This window comes from Marmota marmota, unplaced genomic scaffold (assembly GCF_001458135.2).
Source record: "Marmota marmota marmota unplaced genomic scaffold, marMar, whole genome shotgun sequence".
Classification (NCBI taxonomy): domain Eukaryota; kingdom Metazoa; phylum Chordata; class Mammalia; order Rodentia; family Sciuridae; genus Marmota; species Marmota marmota.
The window spans coordinates 766,531-788,675 of NW_025999932.1; the positions used below are offsets into that span (position 1 = coordinate 766,531).

Here is a 22,145-nt window from a genome sequence, read left to right on the forward strand (position 1 = left end):
CACCACCCCCCCCCCGGCATCTCCATGGTGCGTGGTGGGGACTCAGAATGCGCTCTGGTGCACGACACCTGCACCAGCACAGCCCTGCACTTCCCTCCGGACGGTCTTGCTGGGGAAAAGCTGCCTTCTGCACTACCCAAGACAGTGCCTGTGAATGCTGGGAAGAATCCGTGTTTTTATGGTGCAAAAACAAATAAAAAAAGCCCGAATAGTAACTTTTCAGTTATGATTTTCCAAAACAAAGTTTCAAAGATGAGCCAGGTTGCTTCCGGAGTGCACCTATCACGAGCTCAAGGCGGGAAGCAGCTGAGCTCATCCTGTGCCAGAGCTCAGCACCCGGCCAGGGCGCTCAGCTGCACAGAAGCCCAGGCGGCCTGTTTCTAAAAGATTCCTGTATGTTCAGAACACCAGCCTCGTACTGGGGACTTCCTAACATCGACCCAGGACAACACACGGCTGCCGTCAGGCCTCCATAGGGCCCATGCAGGTGTGCAGGCGTCTACAGAAGGTAGGGCCCAGGGGGTGCTGGGAGCACCTGGGGAGGTGCTGTGGGAAGGGTAAGGAGGAGCCAGGCGGGCAGGGGTGTGGGGACACCCTGTACACCAGCGGGTGGAGGCCTGGTACCCATGCGGGCATGAGCAGGAATGCGCCCACCGGGCTGTCCTGCCCCAGGGATGTCAGGGCAACCTGCCGACTCTGCCCACATCACGTTGGGACAAGTCTTATGGTCATTTACACCAGCGGGGTTGACCAGGTGGAGGCACTCCCTCGCCAGCGTGGACTTCCCTGGGAACACCGGCACCCCTAACTGGGGACCTCGTGGTGCCTGACCCAGGACTGGCCAACCCCGGGCCTGCCTCGGAGTTCAGAATGGCCTGCTGCGGCGGCGTGCACAGACGCACCTGAGGTCTGAGATGGTGAAATGGATGCGGGCTGTGAACTGGTGCTCACAGAAGCCCTGTCCAGACCTCTGGGCTGTGGGAGCTGGGAGGGGCTGATTACGTAAGACCCCGCTGTAGACAAGTGGCCGCACGGGCAGAACAGGTAGGGTCGGGGGGGGGGGCTTGCCCTCCAGGGACCTCCTCAGAGCCAGGGCTGGCCCCAGACCAGTGGCTGTGATTAGAGAAAGGCCCCAACCCTTCATTCTCCTTACAGGTGGAACCCCGAGGTCATCTGTGGTCAGGGGCTCGTCCCTCTGAAGCACCAGAACCCAGCGCGGCAGCCCACGAGGCCAGCACCACGGATGTCGTGGGTGCGAAACCCAGAGCGGGGTGCCAGGAGGGTTGGACCCAGAGAGCGCAGGCCTCTGGAGAGGCCTGGGAGCCTGCTCTGGGCACCCTGCTGGCAGACAACCAAACTTTTTGGGTCCCTTGCAGCTGTAGAAAGTAGTGTGGGTGGACTCAGCTCAGAAGAAGTACCCGGACTGAGCTGGTGGGTGGTGGCGGGAAACACGACCCAGGGGCTTTCTCCGACTCCGTCTGTGCCTCTAGAGAGCCTGCTACAGGCTTCTCTGCTGTGGAGGGAGCGCTCAGAACCTGCCTGTGAGCCCTGGAGTGAAGGTGGACCCCCGAGTGCAGGGTGGGTTGCTGAGGAAAGCTAAGGCCTTTGGTGTGTGAGCTAAGGAACCAAGAGCCTGGTGGGAAAGAGTCACCTAGAAAGAGGTCAGTACACTCTCCAACTTCTGTCCTGGAGGCTGTGGTACTCAGCCATCTGCCTGTTCAGGACTTTTGTGCTCCACTTACGAGTTAGTGCAATTCTAAAAAAGCCCCTAAGAGCCAGCCATTTGAGAAAGAAGACACACACACACACATACACACACACGCACACACACACGCCCGGCATCTCTGGAGCCCTTGTGGGCTCAGTGCTGGCTCAGCCCACTCTGTGCTGGACCTGCTAGCCAGCCACCCACTGCTGAGCCCTCCCACTTCACCAAGCATCAGAGCATGGACTGCAGAGGGCAGGGTGCTGGCCCCTGGCCAGGACTGAGGCAGAGCACTTACGGCTATCCGCAGGACCGACGCCTTCACGGAGGTCCATTTGTCCTGCCTTCGGTCTATCACCAGGATGAATCCAATGCCTGCATCCTGTAGGCTGAGAGGAGAGACAGCTGCAGTTAGCGAGAGCAGGCGGGAGCCTCGCTGCCCACGTAGCCTCCCGGGAGCCTCACAGCGAGTGACCCTCCTAGAATCCTGAGCCACTGCCGTGGCAGGGTCAAGTGCATGCCAGGGGGCCTGCGGCAGGGCGCAGGTGTCCAGGGGCCCGTGCAGCCCGTCTGCACTCTCCCACACTCGCTCCTGTCTGAAAAGGACAGTGTTGGCGCCTCCTGCCTGACACAGACATGTCAGCTCAAGCACACGCACAGCCGTCTTCCTGGGGCTGGGCACTTTAGGGCCCATAAGAGCTGGTCATCGTCTTTTCCTGGGTGGCCAGCTGACGAAACCCTCAAAGCAAGTTTTAGGACCTGTACATCCCACGCGTCCTAGCATCAGAGGTCCCTGTGTCGGTCCACGTTAAACAGTCACTCCCAACAGCACCACTGGGACCTTGGGAGAAAAGCCCTGAGGCTTCGGGAGGCTCGAGGGCCTCTGCCGGGAGTGCGATGCGGGCACTCGCCCTCTGCAGCAGCATCGGTGGTGAAGAGGACAACGTTCCTGGTGCAGCGCCTCCCGGCCCTCCGCTCCGCCCGGCAGGAGCCTGAGTCACAGTGTGGGAGCTCTGCCTCCGTTGTGACTTCTCACCAAGCCAATTGTGTGGTGCCAGCAGCTGCCGGCGCAGCCAATCCACAGCAGGAAGGAAGAAGGCAGGCCGGCAGAAGGCACCGACTCGAATTGCTAATTCCCACGTCTCTGAACATGCCCAAGCCAGCCGCTTACGGGAGTTGGGGAAACAGCTCCATAGGACGCTCTAACGTGCAGGCCGTGGGGTGCTCTGCATGCGGCACTCTGTGAAGATCCTCTGATGCCCGGATATGACGCCCTGACTGTGGGGCATGAAGCACGGTCCACCCTGTGACTGCTCACGCCAGGCTGGTGGTGTGGGCTGCACGTGTGGAGGGCAGTTTGGCTCAGTGACACATGAATAAACATGAGCTTTACTCAAAATAGCTCCTCTGCTGCTGGTGGCTCAACAGCCTGGGGCCCGGCTGGTTCCACTGGGAGGGTCCGTGGAGCAATGGAGTCAGGACAGACCCCCTCCCTGCTCTGGCCTCTAAGGCCCATCTCCTCCAGCTCTGCCGGCCTCAGGTCTGGTGTGGTAGTGGTGGGCAGGAGCCACAGGCACAGGGCAGCCAGACATGGGGGTGGACACTGGGGCTTCACATTTCCCAAGGCCTGCCCAGCTGCATTTGCTGCAGGACCCAATGGGGAGTAGGGGGACCCACTTCATCCAGAGATGGGGGCTAGGCAGGGGCTTCGTGGAGGGAGACATTCAGCCAAAGTCAACATGTCCAAGCCCCTTGGTGACAACAGTGAGGAGGCCGTCAGCCCTGCACACAGACTCCCTCAGGTGTCTTCACCATCGATAGGGGGAGATACTGAGGCACAGAGAAGCCTGCACCCCAAAGCCAGACAGCAAGAGTGGGGAACTAGCCGGGGCCTGGCAGCCACAGCCCAGGGCCCAGGTCCTCAGTGGGAGGTCAGAGACCAGGGATTCCAGCACAGGGGCACAGGGAGCCGTACCCGGGTGGGCACTGAGCTTCGTCTCCTGGAAGAAAGGAGCCGGAGGGGAGGCCAGGGAGGGCTTGCCCAGGAAGGGCACGGGCCATGGGGTGGGGCCCCATACACAGGGCCTGGAAGCCACAAGGCTACAGAGAAGTTCCCTCCCTGGTCCCTACCTGGAAGGCATATGTCACTCATGCGGAGCTGTGCAGGGTCTTCTGTGGGCCCTGCCTGGCCAGGCACTGGGGGAGTGCCAGTCGGCAGGCTGTAGGGTGGGAGAGGGCCCAGGGGCCTCGGACACCCCATGCGCTGAGGTGATGCTATACTCTCTGGCTGACAAGGCGGGAGAGGAGAATTCCCTGAGAAGGAGAGCACTAAGCCCACAGTCCCTGGGCAGCGAATGGGCTGAATACCACCTTTCTTTCCAATTAGAAGTGGCCAAAGAATCAGAGGCCTCACTGTGTGCAGGAGCCTGACGGGCCGTCCAGCCCTCTGGCTGTCTGCCCTGCACTCGTTCGCAGCCCCCGGACGCACCATCACCCCAAGGAAGGCCTCCTAAGACCTGTCCACAGACTCACAGGGCCTGAACCCTGCCCTTCTGCCCGTGCCGCCCAGACCAGCTGTGCACCAGCCCAAAGAAGAAACAGACTGAGGAGCAAGGCCGTGTGCCCCCCCATAGCCACACCTGCAGAGGCTGCTGGCCGGCTCCTGCCTAGGCTGCGGTGACTCCTCTCCACCCTGGAGGCTCCCACCTGCCACCAGCAGGACAGCCGGCTGGCGGGGCAGCCTGGGCTGGGGAGGGGCCAGCGGGAAGGGCTGCCTAGGCCAACCCACATCTCCACCGCTCCGCGGCAGCAGGACACCAGTGTCTCCAGCAGGTGACGGCAGTGGCTCTCCTCTGGGGGAAGGGGCCAGGAGGGCAAGCTCTGGCAACACCTCCAACGGTGACGGTGGTGGCTGTTGAGATGGCCATGCCACAGACCATGGCCACTCACACAGAGCCCCTGGCCACAGGTGCTCTGAAACAGAGCCCCACAGAGCACGGGCATCACATTTCACTTTAGAGCTGAAGGCCATGTGTGGTCAGTGGCTGTCCTGCTGGCTTGTGGTCACTAGGTCGACGGCAAAGGGGAACGAGGAGGTGAGAGGAGGCAGCTGAGGCAGGGCCCAGGGACAAGACCATGTAGCCACAGAGTTGGGACCTGTGGGAGGTGGTCACTTGGCAGTGGGATGGGGACTGAAAGGTCTCCAGGATGCTCCTGAGGGTCCCTGGTGCTTGGGAGCACTGGCCTCCATGAATCAAAGGTGCTACCCTACCTGAGGTCTAAAGTGCTGCCCAGGAGGAGAGCTGGGGAAGGGTTCTCATGTGGGGTGCCCCCATCCGCAGGTCCCCCAGTGCTGTGGGAAGCAGGCCCTGGGGCACTGAGCTCTCCACGGAGCTCCAGGGCCAGGGACACCAGGTGAGCAGGGTTGTACTCAACACACTGGATCACACAGTGGAGTGGACTTGGGGACCGCCTGGCCAGACATTCAGGAACTGTCACCAATGGGGTACAGTCCCACCAACAGAAGGGGAAACCCACTGAATCCAGGAGCTGCCCTTCCTTACAGCAGCACTCCTGACTGTGAAGAGTGGGTCATGAGATCCCAGGGGACAGGGCACAGGCCAGGTGGACTGGGCCTGTCTGCCTGTAGCATGTCCTGCAGCTGCCGCAGGAACTAGGGCAGATGCTGGCTCTGAGGGACGCCCACGGAGGGCTGAAGGATGGACATCTCCAGAAGGTGACATCAGGCACCACACATGGGTGGACTGAGGTCTTCACCTTGACCAGCAATTGTGGTAGTTGCTGCAGGGGACGCGGGAGGTGAGGCGGGATTTACCTCCACCCCAGCTCTCACCCCTCACGGTCAGGAGTTGGTTGGAAATTCAATCAGAAGGTGTGTCCACAGCAAGAAGTCAGGTGCACCTTGGGGCCCAAGCTCTGGATATTCTGAAGCTTGGTGGGTAGGCTAGAGGCAGGACACTTCAGGTGGCCAGAGGGCAGTGGAACAGGGGGGAGCCAGGATGACCCCAGAAAGGTTTTGGAGCACAACCCACATCCTGTTGGGGAGCCCGGAGTCTGACCCACATCCCACCTGTCTCTTCCACAGGGAGCACACTGCGGTGCATGAGGTGTGTGGGCAGGTGTGTGCACCGGCATGACTGCGTCTGTGCGCACAGTGTGCCTGAGTGCAAGCACTTACATGTGGGCGTGTGTGCATGCATGAGCAGGCATGTGTATGTGCCTCTGTGCACTCATGGTGTGTGTGTGCCTGCACCTCACCCAGAGCCACTTGGAAGGTGGAGGATCGGCTTTTGTGAATGGGGGTGACCCCTGATGTCACCATCTGCCTCCTGGGCCTCGCACTGAATGTGCCTTCAGGTGATTCATTGTTGTGCCTGTCTCTGATCAGATTCTCTCTCTGCAGTGCTCTGAATCAACACTGCCAAGATAGGGAGTGTGCCCTAGTGATCCAACCAACACAGTCACAGGACTTCTGGCAACTGCCATGCTTAGCTGTGCCCTCAGGGTGAAGGGCGGCACAGCCTCCTGGGGAAGAGGCTGCCACCACCAGAGGGAACAGGGTCTGGAGACTCCAGGGACTTTCCCTGACCAGGCCTCGGGGTGCTCAGAGGCCTCTGCCCTGAGGATCACCATCCGGCGGAGCCTGGTTGACATCGTGGTGCCCTAAGTCAGGTCATCTGTCCACCAGGGGCTGCAAGACCAAGGCCAATTTCATTGGAGGTCATTGATACGTATAGCTCAGCTCGAATTCCGTGACTGCCCACCCAAAAGGTGGGGTGTGTGCATGTGAGTGTAAGCAAGTATGAGTGAGTGTGTCAGGGGTGTGTGACAAAGTCTCAGGGGAGTACACCAGAGAAGTCAAGACTCATGCACAGCGTGGCAATGTACCCAGGACACAGTATGGGGGACAAAGCTCTCAGGGGCATGGGGACCCTGGTCCACCTGTAGAGCATCACACCTGCCCCACACCTAGCTCTCAGGGGCACGGGGACCCTGGTCCACCTGTAGAGCACCACACCTGCCCCACACCTAGCTCTCAGGGGCACGGGGACCCTGGTCCACCTGTAGAGCACCACACCTGCCCCACACCTAGCTCTCAGGGGCACGGGGACCCTGGTCCACCTGTAGAGCACCACACCTGCCCCACACCTAGCTCTCAGGGGCACGGGGACCCTGGTCCACCTGTAGAGCACCACACCTGCCCCACACCTAGCTCTCAGGGGCACGGGGACCCTGGTCCACCTGTAGAGCACCACACCTGCCCCACACCTAGCTCTCAGGGGCACGGGGACCCTGGTCCACCTGTAGAGCACCACACCTGCCCCACACCTAGCTCTCAGGGGCACGGGGACCCTGGTCCACCTGTAGAGCACCACACCTGCCCCACACCTAGCTCTCAGGGGCACGGGGACCCTGGTCCACCTGTAGAGCACCACACCTGCCCCACACCTAGCTCTCAGGGGCACGGGGACCCTGGTCCACCTGTAGAGCACCACACCTGCCCCACACCTAGCTCTCAGGGGCACGGGGACCCTGGTCCACCTGTAGAGCACCACACCTGCCCCACACCTAGCTCTCAGGGGCACGGGGACCCTGGTCCACCTGTAGAGCACCACACCTGCCCCACACCTAGCTCTCAGGGGCACGGGGACCCTGGTCCACCTGTAGAGCACCACACCTGCCCCACACCTAGCTCTCAGGGGCACGGGGACCCTGGTCCACCTGTAGAGCACCACACCTGCCCCACACCTAGCTCTCAGGGGCACGGGGACCCTGGTCCACCTGTAGCGCACCACACCTGCCCCACACCTTGTCTCGGCGTCTTGGGAACCCTGGTCCACATACTCATACACCCCATGAAGCTTAAACATACCTCACGTAGGAACCCCAAGAATGCACACAAACTCCCACACGCGAACTCACACCTGGCAGCCACCACACAATGCTCCTCACGTTGTGGACTGCACAATCACACTCACACACTTGTACCCCACACATTCACACTGCATCCCACACACAAACCCACACAAGCACCCCACACACCCTCAGGAAGTGAGCCCTGCTTATGTGTCCCCTGGATTTCAGCCCCTGGCCAGTTTCTTGGAAGCTGCGCTCAGCACTTGGCTGCTGGCCTGTCCCCTGGGGACCAGGTGTGTGAAAAGAGTTGGGGAGGGGGCTGACTGAGGCTGAAGGATCGGACTTGGAGACAGTGCTTGGGTCAGTCGTGTGGGGTGAGGCCAGGAGGCCCTGTTGGAGGCTGGCTCTGCATGCGCTGCTGTCTGAAGTCGTGTGTCCTGCAAACATCCGCGGAAGGCCTGCACCTGCTCCCCAGCCCTGCAGGCCAGGAGGTGCTCGCTCCACCTGTTATTGGGACAGTGCCGACAGCAGACCGCCTTGGCTGGACGCAGCCCAGTCCTTGCCAGCCACAGGCCTGAGGAGCTGCCAGCTGGGCTGGGCAGCAGGAGCAGGAATGTCACAGCAGAGAGGCCGAGGCGTGTCTCCATCCAGGGGCTCCGAGACCCCTGAGGGAGGTGCGGTGGGTGGCCAGGACCTGGCAGGCTCTGGACCCCGTACACAGAGGCAGGGTCAGGGTCCACCCTGGAGCATCTCAGGACAAGTGCTGTGTCACAGCAGGAGAGGAAGACAGGAAGACTCCCAGGGTGGCCTGGGAAGCGAGGCTCTGGGGACGGGTGACATCCGAGCAGCGGCCCGGGCAGCTGCACTCCGGGCTGGTGCGGGCCTCAGCGGGTCTGTGTGTGTGTGTGCTCTTGTCCTCCTCCTGCACCACGGCCTCTGCCCCCATTCCCGGGTGCCATAGTCACCCGCGGGCCTGGTGGCTGGGCACAGGGGGCATCATTGTCAGGATTAGAAAACTGTGAGGAAACGGTCAGCCCCAGGGCGACTGAGACGGAGCCTGGCCGGGGCAGGTCCAGCAAGGAAAGGGCCAAGGTCAAATCCAGGGGACGGGGCAGCCTGACTCCCTGCCCCAGGGGCTCCTCCCTCTACTGGCCACAGGGAGAAGCTACTGCTCGCCACCCCGCCCACGACCTTCAGGACCCAGGTGAGGACGGATCCCGCTGAATCCCGAGCTCCCGGCGACCAGCACCGGACCACAAAAGCAGGTACTGTTTTTTGGTACCGGGGTCTGAACCCAGGGGTGCATTACCACCGAGCCACACCCCCAGCCTTTTATTTCTGATTTTGAGACAGGGTCTCCCTGAGTTGCTGAGGCTGGCCTTGACCTTGATCCTCCTGCCCCAGCCTGGCCTGGCTCCTGGGCTGGGACCACTGACTTCAGAGACAGCAGAGCAAAGGGTGCCCTCTTGCCCATGGGCTGAGCGCCCCCCAGCATCTGCTTCACAAGGGAGGAGCACATCGTCCTGCCCAGGGGACCCCTATGGTCATCCAGCACGGGGTCCAGGGTTCCGACAGGCAACAGCTGACGATGTCCACAGTCTGCCTGAGGCCCTGGAGATGCCCATTGCCCTTGGCCAGGGTCTGGTGCCTGCCCTGACTTTGGACAAGTGTCCTCCAAGGGGATCCTGTGCAAAGGACAGTGGCCCTGGGGTAGCGACCACTGCCCTGACCTGCCAGGCCTCAGTGGAGACCCTAAACCCCCCGGACCCCTTCCCTGACAAAGCTCTCTCCCCTCTCAGAGTCGACAGGGGTCTCGACAACAGGGTCATCCTTGCAGGGACGCTGACCCTTCCTCACCTCCTGGGGTGGAACAAGAGGGCCGACCTCACCAAGAGCAGGCCTGGCCTTGAGCACGCACCTGGGGATGCTGGTGAGGTAGGTCATGACACTCTGGAACTCCTTGTCCGGGATCTCGCTGAAGGCCGGGTAGTCGGGGAAGGTGATGACTGGACTTCCGTCCTGTCCCCGCCCACCTGGGGAGAGACCAAAGGCAGGTACTCAGCAGGGCCTGGGCTGCCCAGCCCTCCCCACCAGCCCCCAGCCCCTGCAGAGTGCCCCGTCTCAAGTACCCTCTTGGGTGAACGGCCGGCTGATCTTCTCAGTGTCAAAGACATGCAGATGGCACGGGGGACCAAAGGCAGATCGCCCAGGGGACCAAAAGCAGAAGGCACAGAGAAGCAGATGCACTAAAGCAGATGTGCACTATTTTCTGCTGGGGTGACCACTGGAACATCCCTGCCACGTCCTCTGGCCTGTCCTGCCAGTTGTCTCACTTGAATGGATGTGTTTGTACCTGCTTTTCCAAACGCAGAGCCCACAGCTCTGCAGGCCCAGCAGTCACATGACACACACCAGGTGTGTCCCAGGGACTTTCTGACTGTTGGGCTGTGGCATCTGTAGCTTCTCTCCTGTTCAGAGTCTCAGCAATTCAGTGTGGGAGGCTCTACCGCATGTGAACGTCGTGTCCACCTGTGGCTGCTGCCATGGAGGCGGGGTTCCACCACGGGGGCCACAGTCCTTGGGGGTCGAGCTTGGCCCACAGGACAGGCAGAAGTGATGCTGTGTGACCCAGAGCCAGCGCCACCCTCTCTCTCAGGACTCAAGGAACAGGCAGCAGCCTGGGCCACATGCTGTGAGGAGGCACCCTGGGAGGGAGGGCTTCGAGGAAGGACAGGGAAGAGCCCGTGTGCGAGCCAGGCCCAGGGCAGTGGGCGAAGCCCAGTGAGTGCCCTGGCCAGCACAGCTCGGCCCATCCTGATTGCCAAGGATGTTACAGTGGTCACCCCACAAGCAGGCGGGCATGGGACTGCTCAGGCTGGGTTGGGAGAGCTCTGCTCTCATGAGAACCAGGCATGCCGCCACCACCATGTCCCCACCTGGAGACACAGTGACCTGTCCATGTGGCACTCCAGGGCACGTGCGGCAGGGAGAGATGGACAGTGGTGTCTATCACCATCCTCATCCCTGCCAACCCTGCCCCCACACCCTCACGGACGCCACCGTGCGGGGCCTGGAGGCCTCCTTTCCTGGCCTCTGGGCCTCTCATCCCCACAGGTCTCTGCGGCCATGTGTCAGTGCCCCTCGAGTGTCCTCAGCACAGCAGCCTTGCCCCTCAGCAGGACATGGTCCCTCTACAACTTCGGCCCAGGCCTTCCTGCCTTGACCATGAACGCCCTTGTGTGGGGTCCGGGTGCTGCCCTGTCACCGCCCAGAGGGCTGAGCCCAGCGTCCAACCAATGGGAGCAAGGCGTCCCCACAGCTCAGCCCTGCAGCTTGAACCTGGAGGGTCCAAGCCGCCAGCCCCCCCGCCCTCGCCACTCAGCACACCCAAGGCACTCAGCTCCCTGCCCTGTCCCCAGGCCACAGGGCACCCACGGCCTGGCGGAGCGGCCCAGCCCTCTCCCGACACTCTCAGGTTCTCACTCCCTCTCGCTGCGGGCTGAGTGCCTGCGACGCTGAGACCTCCTCAGGGCCAGCTCCTGCAGAGGAGGGTGACCACACAGCACCACGACCATCAGGCGGTGGCGGCGACTTCCCGGTTAGGAAGGAGTGCTCTGGACCAAGGTGAGTCCCGGGTCCCAGGGCGTCTGGCCCACACCTGCCCTTTGCTGTCCTACAAGTGGGACTGGATGGGAAGCTGCAGGAATGGACAGGCCTCCATGTCTGTGGGAGAGCCGAGGACAGTGGGAGGGGACTCTGGCCTCCACCGGCTCGGAATCCCACACTGCACTGAGGCCCCGCTCTGCACAGCTGGACACAGGGGTGGCAGGGCCCTGAGACGACCCTTTAAGGGAACAGACTTTCTGTCTGGTGGGCAGCTCCTGCAGGGCTGGTGTCCGAGTGCTGGGTGGTGACAAATTTCAAGTCCCTCTGTCTGTCTTATGTGCTGGCCTTCACCTGGGTGCAGGTGAGGGTGGGCCATGCTCGTCACTCTACCTGAAGTTGCAAAGGCCCAATGCAACTGGCTGGGCCCAGGCTCCCCGTGAGGGAGCAGCAGCTCCGTCCTGCTGGGAGCCTCCAGGGCTGTGCTCCCCCACAGGCCACTGGGAGCTGCAGGCCAGGTGGGCACTTCCCAGGCTGGCCTCCTCTCCCTCTGTGAAAGACCGTGCTTGGCTGTCTTAGTTTCTTCACTCAGGGTTGCAGGCCAGATCAGCTGCCTGACAGAGCTGACCCCATCTCGATGGGCCAGGGTCTCTTGGAAACCGACGTAGCTTTGGACCACAGTCTCAGCTTTGATGGGAAGTGAAGCCCCTGCTCCTTACTGAGGCGAGAGTGGAAGCTGTGGTCTTTCTAGGTCTTTCCACGTGATTCAGAAAGCCAGCCCCAGAGCTCGGGGACCTCCAGGTGAGTGGCAGGTAGACACTGGGCTCCAACTGGGAGTCAGGGCCTGGCCACCAGTTCTGAGATACAGGCCACAGGAGAGCTGGGACCCTGGGCAGGCAGCCCAGAGGGGCACAGAGGTCCCTCCTGTGTGGCTGAAGCAAGAGCTGCCCACGGGTGTCAGGGCCCCGTCATCTGCAGCCACCCTCCAGACGGGGCTCGGCACACCTACACACCAACCCTGGTGCCCTGTCCCCGGAGCCCACACCCACTTTCTGGTGGCAGAGGTGGCTGAAACCCACCTCCCCTGACAGCAGGGAACGGGCTCCCCTGCAGAGGCACGTCCTCGGTTCAACTCTAGGGTGCTTTCTGTTTTCATTCCTGGCCGGCCTCTCCCGCCGGGTAGCTCTGGCCTCTGGAAGGGCCCACGTGTGAGAGGTGCAGACGCAGTAACAGCCCTGCGGGAGGGAAAGCTGTTCTCCCGGGTGGGCCAGGAGGGAGGCTGGTGTTAGGTGCCTGGGTCCAGCACAAGCCTGGCCACCGGCAGCGAGCCTCGGGCAGGTGACCCTGTCCCTGGGCACACCCGTCATTCCTGCACGCCCTCCTGCACTCAGGCCATTGTGGGTGACATGCCTGTGCTCTGCAGGCTCTCGGGGCCGACCCCAGGCTGATGATACGAGGTGGCCCTTTGGGAGGCTGTGGTGACGAGGACGGGGCCCTGCAGGGGAGCTGCAGTCTCTCCCCTTACAGGCTGCTCTGGCTCACTGTCCATCCCACAAGGCCACAGTGAGCAGGGTGCAGGCTTGGACGTGGGCCCTCAGCAGAACACAGCTGCCCGGCGCCGGGCCGGGGCCCGCCCTTCCAGTCTCCAGAAGCACCAGGGGCAAGCTTCTGTTGTCCAGCCACCCGTCTGCAGGCGCATCCAGCAGGGCGGGACAGGCCCTCGCGCACTCACACCCTCCGTGGCGAGAGGCTCCGAGGAGCGGGCCTCAGGGGTCTTGGCGCCGGGCGGCTCGCTCAGGAACCTGGACGACTGTGGACGCCAGCCCAGCAGAGACCTGGGTGTGTGCTGCCATCCTCACTCTTCAGAGACGGCTCCGCAGGGCAGCGGCCCAAATGTGGTTCTGCCTGTTCTCTTTACCTCTGAAAATCTACCATGCCCTCCAGCAGGTGCTCAGGAACATCCGCGAGATCCACTCCCCTCACACCTGCCTCGGGGTTGCCAACGGCTGGGAGGGTCTCCAGCGAGACAGGAGACCTGGTCTCATGGCGGACACCGGCGGGCACACGGCGGGCACAGAGGCATCCGAAGCTCAGGAACACTCCCCGTGGGGGACTCACGCCCAGAGGAGGGCTTCTGCACTCTGTCTCTTTGGGCTGCTGTAACAGAAATCCTCCACCTGCAGCTGGTCTCTCTCAGTGCTGGAGGTGGGAGTCTGACGCGGTGTCTCGGCCGGCGGCGGGAAGGAAGAAGTCTGGCTCCCTGGCCGGGCTCGGGCTGACCTGGAGTGCCCCCTACAGGCTCCGGTGTGAAGGCCTGGGCCTGTGCAGCAGGTTCACAGGGGCTGCGGGGGGGTGGGTAGTGGGTCCTGCAGCTGTGACCCCACCAGTGGTTGGTCCCGCGTAGTGGGAGGTGGGCAGTGCAGGAGGTTTCCTGGAAGGTGTTTCTCGTCTCTCTCAGTGAGCCGCTTTCCTGCCCCACACCCCTTCCCCAAGATGCTCTTCCCCACTCAGACCCAGAGCAAGGCGGCAGCCCACTTGCACTGATCTGAGTCTCTGCAGGCAGCTGGCTCCCCAGCCACCCGAGTCGCCTCTGTCGACTTGGGTCCCCAAGAGCAGGGATGCACCCCTGGATGACTTGGGTGTCAGCAGTGGGGTCTGTGCTTGCTGTGAACCCCTAAAGGATTGAGGGTCTGCTGCAGGGTGGGTGGAACCCGGGGCCTCCCGGGAGCCCTCAGCACAGCTGAGCACTTCAGCCCAGCTCCACGAAAACCTGGATCACTAGGCAAAGAGGAAGCGGGAGGGGGATTGTGAACGGCGGCGACTCCCAGCAAAGACCCCCCGCGGGGCGGCAGCGCTCCAGCCCAGAGACAGGTGTGCTGCAGGAGGCCCACCAGCCTGGGGCGTGGGGTGGAGCGATCCCCTCCCACAGAAGGCCTCCAAGGGCGGCTGAGCTGTCGGGGGTGCTGACCTGCGGCTCAAGGGCAGGGTCTGCAGGGGACAGCTTTTAAGGAGACCGACTTGTGTGGCTGATACTGTGAGCGAATTTCAAACCCAATTTCCGATCCACAGCAGAGGAGAAACACAAAGTACAGAATCCTACCCCGGGAGCTCTAGATGTCTAGCAGACGGTGATTTAGTTTCATTTCTGCCATATTTCCAACCCCAGATGACTGGACGGTACGGTGTGGGCAGCCAGACCACACCCTGGAAGGGCAGAAGCGGGAGGCCTGCCATGGGTGGGCCTGGTCCAGGACAGACGTGGCTCGGCCGTGACCGTCAGGCGACACGCCCGGATTTCCTATGAATGGGCGTGGGAGGGGACGCCCACAGTGACGGTTAAGGGCATGAAGACCCAGGTGGCCTACGTGGGGGCGGGGCAGGGACAGCACTAGACACTTAACTGCAGATTCAGAGGACCTCCCCTGTGTGAATCCTGCTGGTGGAATCCCTTGTTCCAGGAGAAGCCTGGTCCTGAGGGCTCAGCTGACCAGGTCAGGCACACCAAGAACGGGGACCTTAATTTCATCTGCCTAGGCACCTCGGGCCCTGGCTGGTGCTGAACTCTGGGGAGCTGTGTGACATGCAGTGGGGCCTCCCAGGACCCAGCCTCCCCAGGCACCAAGACCACCCTATGGGGGCGTCGAAGCTCATGTTCAGTCAAGCCAGCAGTCCAGGCTGGGGTGGCCACATCTGTCTGGGACCTTCCTGGGTCCTGACTGGGTGGAGAAAGGGGGCCACGCAACTTATGAGCCTCTACTGCTTGGCCCTGCACCAGGGCCCATCCTGTTGGGGCCCCACCCTTCAACAGGCCCTCACTTCTCACTGGGAGCAGTGACCAGCCTTGGGCACCACTGATCTCCTCGGAGGCTCCGTGCTGCCCTCCGCCATGCTGCTGGCCACCACAGGCTCCCTGGGCCCCGTGTCTGAGGCAGCACTGCAAAGCCTGGCCGTAGGGACAGGCAAGTGAGTCAAGGAAGTGGGGCTGGGGCTGGTCCTGGGGTACACAAAGACCCCCGTGGCTGAGTCGGGGTACAAGCCCTGGAAGCTCCTCACTCTCGGGCAGGACCCCAGCTGGTGGCACAAGGAGAGCTGATGTCAGGCACCATTTTTCTGAATTGGTCTGGGCAGAGGGACTGTCCAGGCCAAAGGGCAGTGTCCCCACTGCGGGTGCTCTTGCACCTGCAGGTCTCTGGAGCCTGGCTGCAGGAGCGTCATCATGAGGCTGGGTGAGTGCTGGCCTGCTGGATGGAGGTGGCCATGTCCCCTAGGCTGCTGCTTGGCCAGGGCAGAGGTCACTGCTGGCTAACGTGGAGGCTGAGGGGCAGCAGGTGGCTGAGGACAGCACACCCACCTGCCGAGCGACCATCTGTCCACCTGTTGGGCCGCGTCACCGGAAGGCCCAGGTGGCAGGAGGCCTGAGTCCCGAGCACTTCCAGGCACCGATGGCTCTGGTTGGATCTGGTTTCATTGTCCCCTGAGGCTTCGAGTTGGGATTTAGTCCCACTGTGAGGTGTGAAGAGGAGAAAGCTGGGCCTTTGGGAGGGTCAGGGTGGAGTCCGTGGTCAGGAAGAGGGAGAGCCCAGACACGGATGGCCGATACGGGCTCCAGGTCACCCTGTGACCCCCGGGGTGCCTCGGGGCTCTGCCAGCAGGGCCATCACCAGCGGTGACCGGACCTCGCACCTCCAGAACACAGAGCCAAAAGGAGCCTCTTTTCTTCCTGAATGCCCCGCCTCAGGCGTTGTGTTACAGGCCACAGAGAACAGACCCTACACAGCTGCCCACCTCCCATCACAGTGGAACCGGCGCAGGCTGAAGGTCCCTGGCACCACGACCAGTTCCAACCCGCGGAGCCAGCGCCAGGGCCCAGGAGCCCGCGGCACAGCCCTGGCTCCTGCACTCACCTGACAGGTAAGCGAAGCGCCTCTTGAGCTGCTCTTGGATGTCCGCAGCGCAGAGCGGCACGATGTCCTGGTGCATGATCTCATCTGAGGGAGAGAGACACGGTCACTGGAGGAAGCCCTGCCCGCGCCCCAGGGTCCTGCCGGCCAGCCCCTGCCGCACACTCCCGGGGAGGAGAAAGGCTGGCGAGTCGCCCTCTGTTTCAAAGGTGCACAAGAGGCAGAGAGGCACAGGGAGGGCCAGGCGGGGAGGAGGCCGAGAGGCGTTGGCCAGGACAGCAGGGCGGGGCCTGACTCACAGGTAAACAAATCCCCTGGTCTCCGCCCACCTGCGTGCTGGCAGGGCCCGACAGCTGGGGCCTCCTGTGCCTGTGCGACAACAGGCTGCCCAGCCACCACCTGCCACCCCAGGTGCTCTGGGTCCTTCCTGCTGGGCAGCCTGCTGTGTGCCTGGTCCTGGGGGCAGGGCGGCAGCAACAGGCCGGCCCCCCCTCAGCAAGGACGCAGGGCCCAGGGCGCTGGCCTGTCTGCTGCGATCAGGTCTGGGGATGTGCAGGCAGCATGTCCAGCCACACCAGAGCCCATCAACCAAGAGCAAGAGGTTCCAGGGAGACTCGCAGGGGAAGGGAGACCCTGTTGAGGCAGCAGGGAGGGCCCTGGCTGGACAGTGCCTGGGGGATTTGCATTCAGGCCAACTGCAGACCCTCCCGAGCCAGGACTGGGGTGCTCCTTTCCACAGAGGCATCCAGACGGGGCGTTAATGCTGCTTCTCTGATGACACACGGGGGGCACCTCTGGGCTGGGGTGAGGGGCAGAGGCAGAGCACTAGCCTAGCACAAGGCCTGGGCTCCGCCAGCACCACAAAGCCGTCACTTCCGCCCCTGGAGGCCAGGCCAGAAACGGGGGTGGGGGCAGGTGCCATCTGGGCAGCACTGGTCCCCTCCTGCCCCCTGGCCTTGCAAACCACTGAGGTCCTATGCAGGTCCAGCCCCAGACTATGGCGTCCCTCCGTAACTCCAGCCGCTGGCCTGGCATTGGGAGGAGGCCTCGCAGCCTCTTGGCCTTGGGAGCACAGGGCGGCACTCGAGGAGACGAGGCCGCCACAGCCACCGGCTGGGCCTCGAGGGAGGGCTCGGGGCACGGAGCCTGTCCCCCAGCGGGCGGCAGAGCGGTGGCTTCCTTCTGTGGGGAAACAGGGCTAGAAACCGTCACTGCACGGAGGCTGGTGTCTAAAAGATTCCTGGAGAGGTGCTCTGTGGCCTTGGGGTGCCTGTGTGGGGCCACTGGCCGGGCCGCCGGGGCGGGTCCTGCAGGTGCTCTGTGGGAATCATGCGATCCTGGACCTGGTTCTGCCCAGGGCGGATCCAGATGTGGAAACGCAAGCCCCAGGGGCCAGGTCTTCCTGCAGCTGTGAGCAGCTCTGGGCACGACTGCCCGGGCAGAGGGACGCCAAGGTGTGACGAGCCCTGGGGCTCCGGCTGGCAGGTCCGGGAACATACGGCCCTCGTAGAGACCCCACCACAGTCCGACTTCTAGAGTGTGTCCAGCCCCAAGGAAGGAGACTCCGAGGGAAGCTGCCCTCGTGGATCTCTCTGCAGCAACCCTGGGGTCTCACTCTGGACTGGACAGCAGCTGCCCAGACAAGCAAGCGCCAGCCCTCCTGAGAACAGCCTGGGCCTCGCTGTGCCAGCTCCCAGGACCCAAGTGCCCCCTGGCAGGGGTCTTCCTGTGGACTGGGGACAGGCTGACTGTGTCTGGTGCCATTGAGGGATGGCACAGGGCTTCTTGCCCACCGAGTTCTGCCAAGTTCCTGGGGTGGCTGCACTCTGAGAGGAGTCCTGGCCCTGGGTGGCCTGATGACCTCAGTCCAGCAAGGTGCCTCCTCCGTGAGCTTCTCTCCACCTCCTACCCAGCAGGCTTCAGACACCCTGACCCACTCACAGGGACACGCCTGGACTCTGCCATCCCCAGAGGCCCGTACAAGTTCCCCATCACTGGCCTATCATCAGGACACTGAGGGTGACCAGGAGCCTTCGTATTCCTGGCTCTCAAGCTTGAGGGCCGCAGCTCTGGGGCCCGGAGGGTGGTGGGCACTCCTTTCAGCTCACTGATGGCCTCTCACCGTCCTGATCCCTGTGTCCACTCAAGATGACAGGCCGTCTGCATTTGGTGAAGAGAGGACGTGGAGCTCCTTCTCTGGTTTCAGTGTGTGGGTGGGGGGCTCAGGAGCACATGGAACCGCAGCGTGGACACACCAGGCACAAGCTCCCACGGTCATGCAGCCTGGGGCAGGCAGCAGGCCACCCAGCTGTCCACTTGATCAAAGATCAGGCAGACGGGCCTCACAGAGCTCTTGTGAGCTGGCAGCAGACACCATCGGCAGAAAGGACCCTGCCACCGTCAGAAGGGTGGCCCAGGGTGGCCCAGGGTGGGGGGAGGCTGAGCTCAGGCCTCCTCCTGTCTCACGGGCCGTGACCTGTGCATCCAGGAGCCAGGAGCCAGGGTGGCCAGCCAGGGGCAGCAGGCCTAACAGCGCTCCCTTCCCGGGCTCTCCAGGTGCCCCCTGGGAAGCTGCCCTCCTGTGGCCTCTCTAGGCCCAGGGCCCTCAGCTGTCCAGGACCAGCTCAATCCAGACAGGACCGCAGGGACCCCACTGCCCGGTTTGATCCACACAACGAAGTTGCTCCAAATCTGCCCTGGGGTCCTCAGAGTCCACGGAGGGGCATCGACTCCCGTCCATTCTTCTCGTCCTTTGTCCGAGGCGCAGTGGCTGGAGCGCAGGTCCTTCCTCCTAACGTCCCCAGGCCCTGGCCTCACCTCGATACCAGGCCTCGCCACAGAGGCGGGCAGCCTCTCTGGGCAGCTCCCCCAGCACTCTGTCCACTCAGAGGCATTCTGACCCTTCACTTTGCCACCAATGGCTGAGAACATGCAGGTGACAGGGGGTGGTGGCACCTGAGGGCAGGTGGACCTCGCTCAGGCACAGGCGGGGGGCGTCTTGGGGGCAGATCCTGTGGAGGAGCTGCCCTGGATTTGGGTGGAGAAACTGGGCCCTGCTGTACTGGTGACCTGGGCCTGGAGTCCTGGCCTCACTCAGAGGGACACAGGGGATGGACAGAGGGCAGCAGAAGAAAGGCTCCCTGCAGGGGCAGCAGGAGAGGGAGCCGCAGGCCGCACAGGGCATCCAGGATCTGATAATGGCCTCCTCTCCTGTATCTCTGGCAAGAGGCCTCTCCCAGGGCCTCTGCCTGCTGTCAATCAAGTGGAACAGGTGCATCTCTTCAAGTCCAGGCTGAGGTCAGACGGATGAGGTCACTGCCACCTGGGAACAGACCTGCTCTAGCAGGCCCCCCGTGAGGGTCCCCAAGGGTGGAGTGCACACGGCAGGGGACACAAAGAGGAAGGGAGGCGGCAAGGGGGCTCCCGGGTAAATGTGGCCAGGCGATGCCTGAGGCCGGGGCTTCAAAGGAGCCGCACCTCCTGGACGCAGACCAGGGTGAAGGGCAGCCTGCCCAGAGCGGCCAGCATTCCTGCCGCCTGCTGGGCTGTGAGGACCTCTACACTCCCGCTGGCCACGTGCTGAAGGGCTCGGCCTCGTCCACTTGGTCACCTGAGGCCCACAGGACTTGGCTAGCAGAATTCTCACATTTATCCCAGGAATTTGGGCGAGTCGTGGGATTGGGTGAGACAGTGTGCCGTGTCACATGCGACTCAATGCGCTTCTCTCCAAACACGCTTTCTGCCTGATCTGGGAGCAAGCCCTTACAAAACTTCAAATAAAGGACCCAGAGGGAGAAGCAGCCCACCCACAGGGGACACGTCAGATGCACGGCTTGGCAGAAATCGCGGGTCCAGAGCCACCAGGGAGGGCTGGCCCAGGGTCGCCTGTCGTCAACACCACACAGTGGAGCGCGGGTGGCCCCCAGACCCTCACTCCTAGGCCGCCCAGCACAGACCAGGGCCTCCCTCAGTGCAGAAACCCCCAGCCTCACCTGGATGCCTGGGGCATGTTCTCACCTGCCCACACCGTGCTGGTCACCACCCACCCTGACGCAGGTGCTCTCACGGTGAGCCCAGGTCACCAGTACAGCAGGGCCCAGTTTCTCCACCCAAATCCAGGGCAGCTCCTCCACAGGAGCTAATGCCCAAGGCAGGGTCATGGCCCCAGCACCAACCCCTGACTCAGCAGGGCCTGAGAGAGGGTCAGCAGGGCCTTGGTGGCCACCAACACCCCCCCCACAGGACGCCACGCCAAGTGCTGGTTTCCAAGCTGGAAGCTGTCCCCTCAAGGACAGCATCTGGAACCTGCTGCCCAGGACATCCACCGTGTGCTCGCTGCTCGGCAGCCACAGGAGAGACGTGGCAGACACCAGCTGCAGTCAGACCTCAGTTTGTGCCACGGGATGGACCTGTCCAGCTGCTCTGTCCTCCCAGCAAAGTCTGGGGCTGGACCACCTTGCAGACTTGGCCACGGCCAGGCCTGGTCCACTCCCACCAGAAGAGCTGCCGGGCTGTGGCCTGCCGCGGCTCCCTGAGCGGACACTGCCGCAAACCCACCTCCTGGGAGAGAGCTTCCCTGGACCCAGGGCCTGCAACCCGACTCACAGCCAGTGCCCCACCGTGGAGACCAGTCTCACAGGACACTGGCGAGCACACACCAGCCTGGAGCAGTTCAGGGAAAAACCAAAACACAGACGACTAGCAGAGTCTCCAGCGTCCTGCCCCCGCCCCACGGCAGCTGGCGCCACGGAAGGTGCAGGATGCCCAGACTTCGCCGCCTAAAGCGACTTTCTAATTGGCTCACGTAGGAAATCTTTGATTGCAGTAGAAACAGCAGCCACCGCAGGACGACCACCAAGAACTTTCCACATGTTAATGAGCCTAACTGTCACAGCCACCAGGAGGGAACACTGGCACCCCACTTCTCAGATGAGCAAACCAAGGCACAGAGAGGTTGGCAGACTTGCTGGTTGTCACGCAGCACTGGCTAGGGTGATTCTGTGGGTCAGGGAAGGAGGGAGGGGCACAGGAACGGCCCACCTGGAGGCTCCAGGTGGCCTTGCTGGGGTGGGCTTACGAAGTAGAGAGGGGACTGAGGCGTTTCTGACCTGGCTTGGGGAGAGTCGTGGATAAGGCTCAAAGCAACTCAGGAGCAGGGACGCTGGCACCCGGGGCCTCGCCCAGCTTCCTCGCCCAGGGCCTCCCGGGACAGCTGGCTCTGGGGATCCCTTGTCGTGTGGCACAGGTGTCCGTTCCCGTGACTGGGCCTTCAGTTGGCTCTCTCTGTCCCAGGTGGAAAGGAGAGCGAGGGCCTGGGCCACCGCAGCCTCTCGGAGCAGAGGGGGTGCGGGCTGTGGCCAGCCAGGCTCCGTCCAGGAGAAGGCTGAGGACACCAGGACACGCCAGCGAGCCCTGCAGGTGTCTTGCAGCAGTGTGGGCCCCACGGCCTCTCCGGGCGGCAAAGAAGCACTGTGGCCACCCCCTCGGGTGGTCTCCAGGGGTCACTTTCACAAGGGTGCACTTCCCTTGACCTGGACCCTGGTCCTGGGAAGCCGTCCTGCAGGGCAGGCCAGGCCCAGCATCAGCGGGGGCCATGGGCCTGGGTGAGTCCTGCAGTTGTCAGGCGGTCAGCGGCCCTGGCGAGCTTCCCCGCGTCTCTGAGCTGGCCTGTGACCTGGACAACAGTGTCTCTGCCTCCCAGGTGCAGGCACACTCGAGAGCAGGCGTGCAGGCTGCCGCCTGGTGCACCGTGGATATTCCACAGCCACTGGTGCCCTGGACGGGCGGCGCCCTCTGCCTGGTCAGTGCCCAACACCACTGTCCGGCGGCTTCCTGACCCCGTGCCCCCTGCACACCGACATGCACCGCCTCTGCCCCCAGTCCTTCCTGGGCATCTTCCTGGTTGTTTCCACACCGGGAGGAGGGGTTGTGCTTCGCAGCCGAGGGAAGGGACTCTGGGCCTCTCCTTCACCTGTCCTGGGGCATGGCCACTCAGCACCTGTGGCCAGGGTGCAGCACCCATTTGTGGGGCCTGGGGCCAGCTCTGCATAAGCCCCCCG

The 22,145-nt window shown here is 63.0% G+C and overlaps 1 protein-coding gene across 15 annotated transcripts in view; it reads right to left on the bottom strand.

Annotated features, from left to right (window-relative positions):
- The window catches only part of Mcf2l (MCF.2 cell line derived transforming sequence like), a 91,191-nt gene that overhangs the window by 36,471 nt on the left and 32,575 nt on the right, over nucleotides 1–22,145 (bottom strand). For 13 of the 15 annotated variants that reach the window (XM_048800599.1, XM_048800598.1, XM_048800586.1 and 10 more), the window contains exons 2-4: nucleotides 16,090–16,173; nucleotides 9,501–9,615; nucleotides 2,004–2,094 (exon numbers count right to left, since the gene is read on the bottom strand). In XM_048800599.1, coding sequence (XP_048656556.1) covers nucleotides 2,004–2,094; nucleotides 9,501–9,615; nucleotides 16,090–16,173 — 290 coding nt within the window. Of the gene's footprint in view, nucleotides 1–2,003; nucleotides 2,095–2,464; nucleotides 2,717–9,500; nucleotides 9,616–16,089; nucleotides 16,174–21,194; nucleotides 21,217–22,145 lie in introns of those variants that run through there. The other 2 variants (XM_048800594.1, XM_048800595.1) reach the window with 2 other exon arrangements.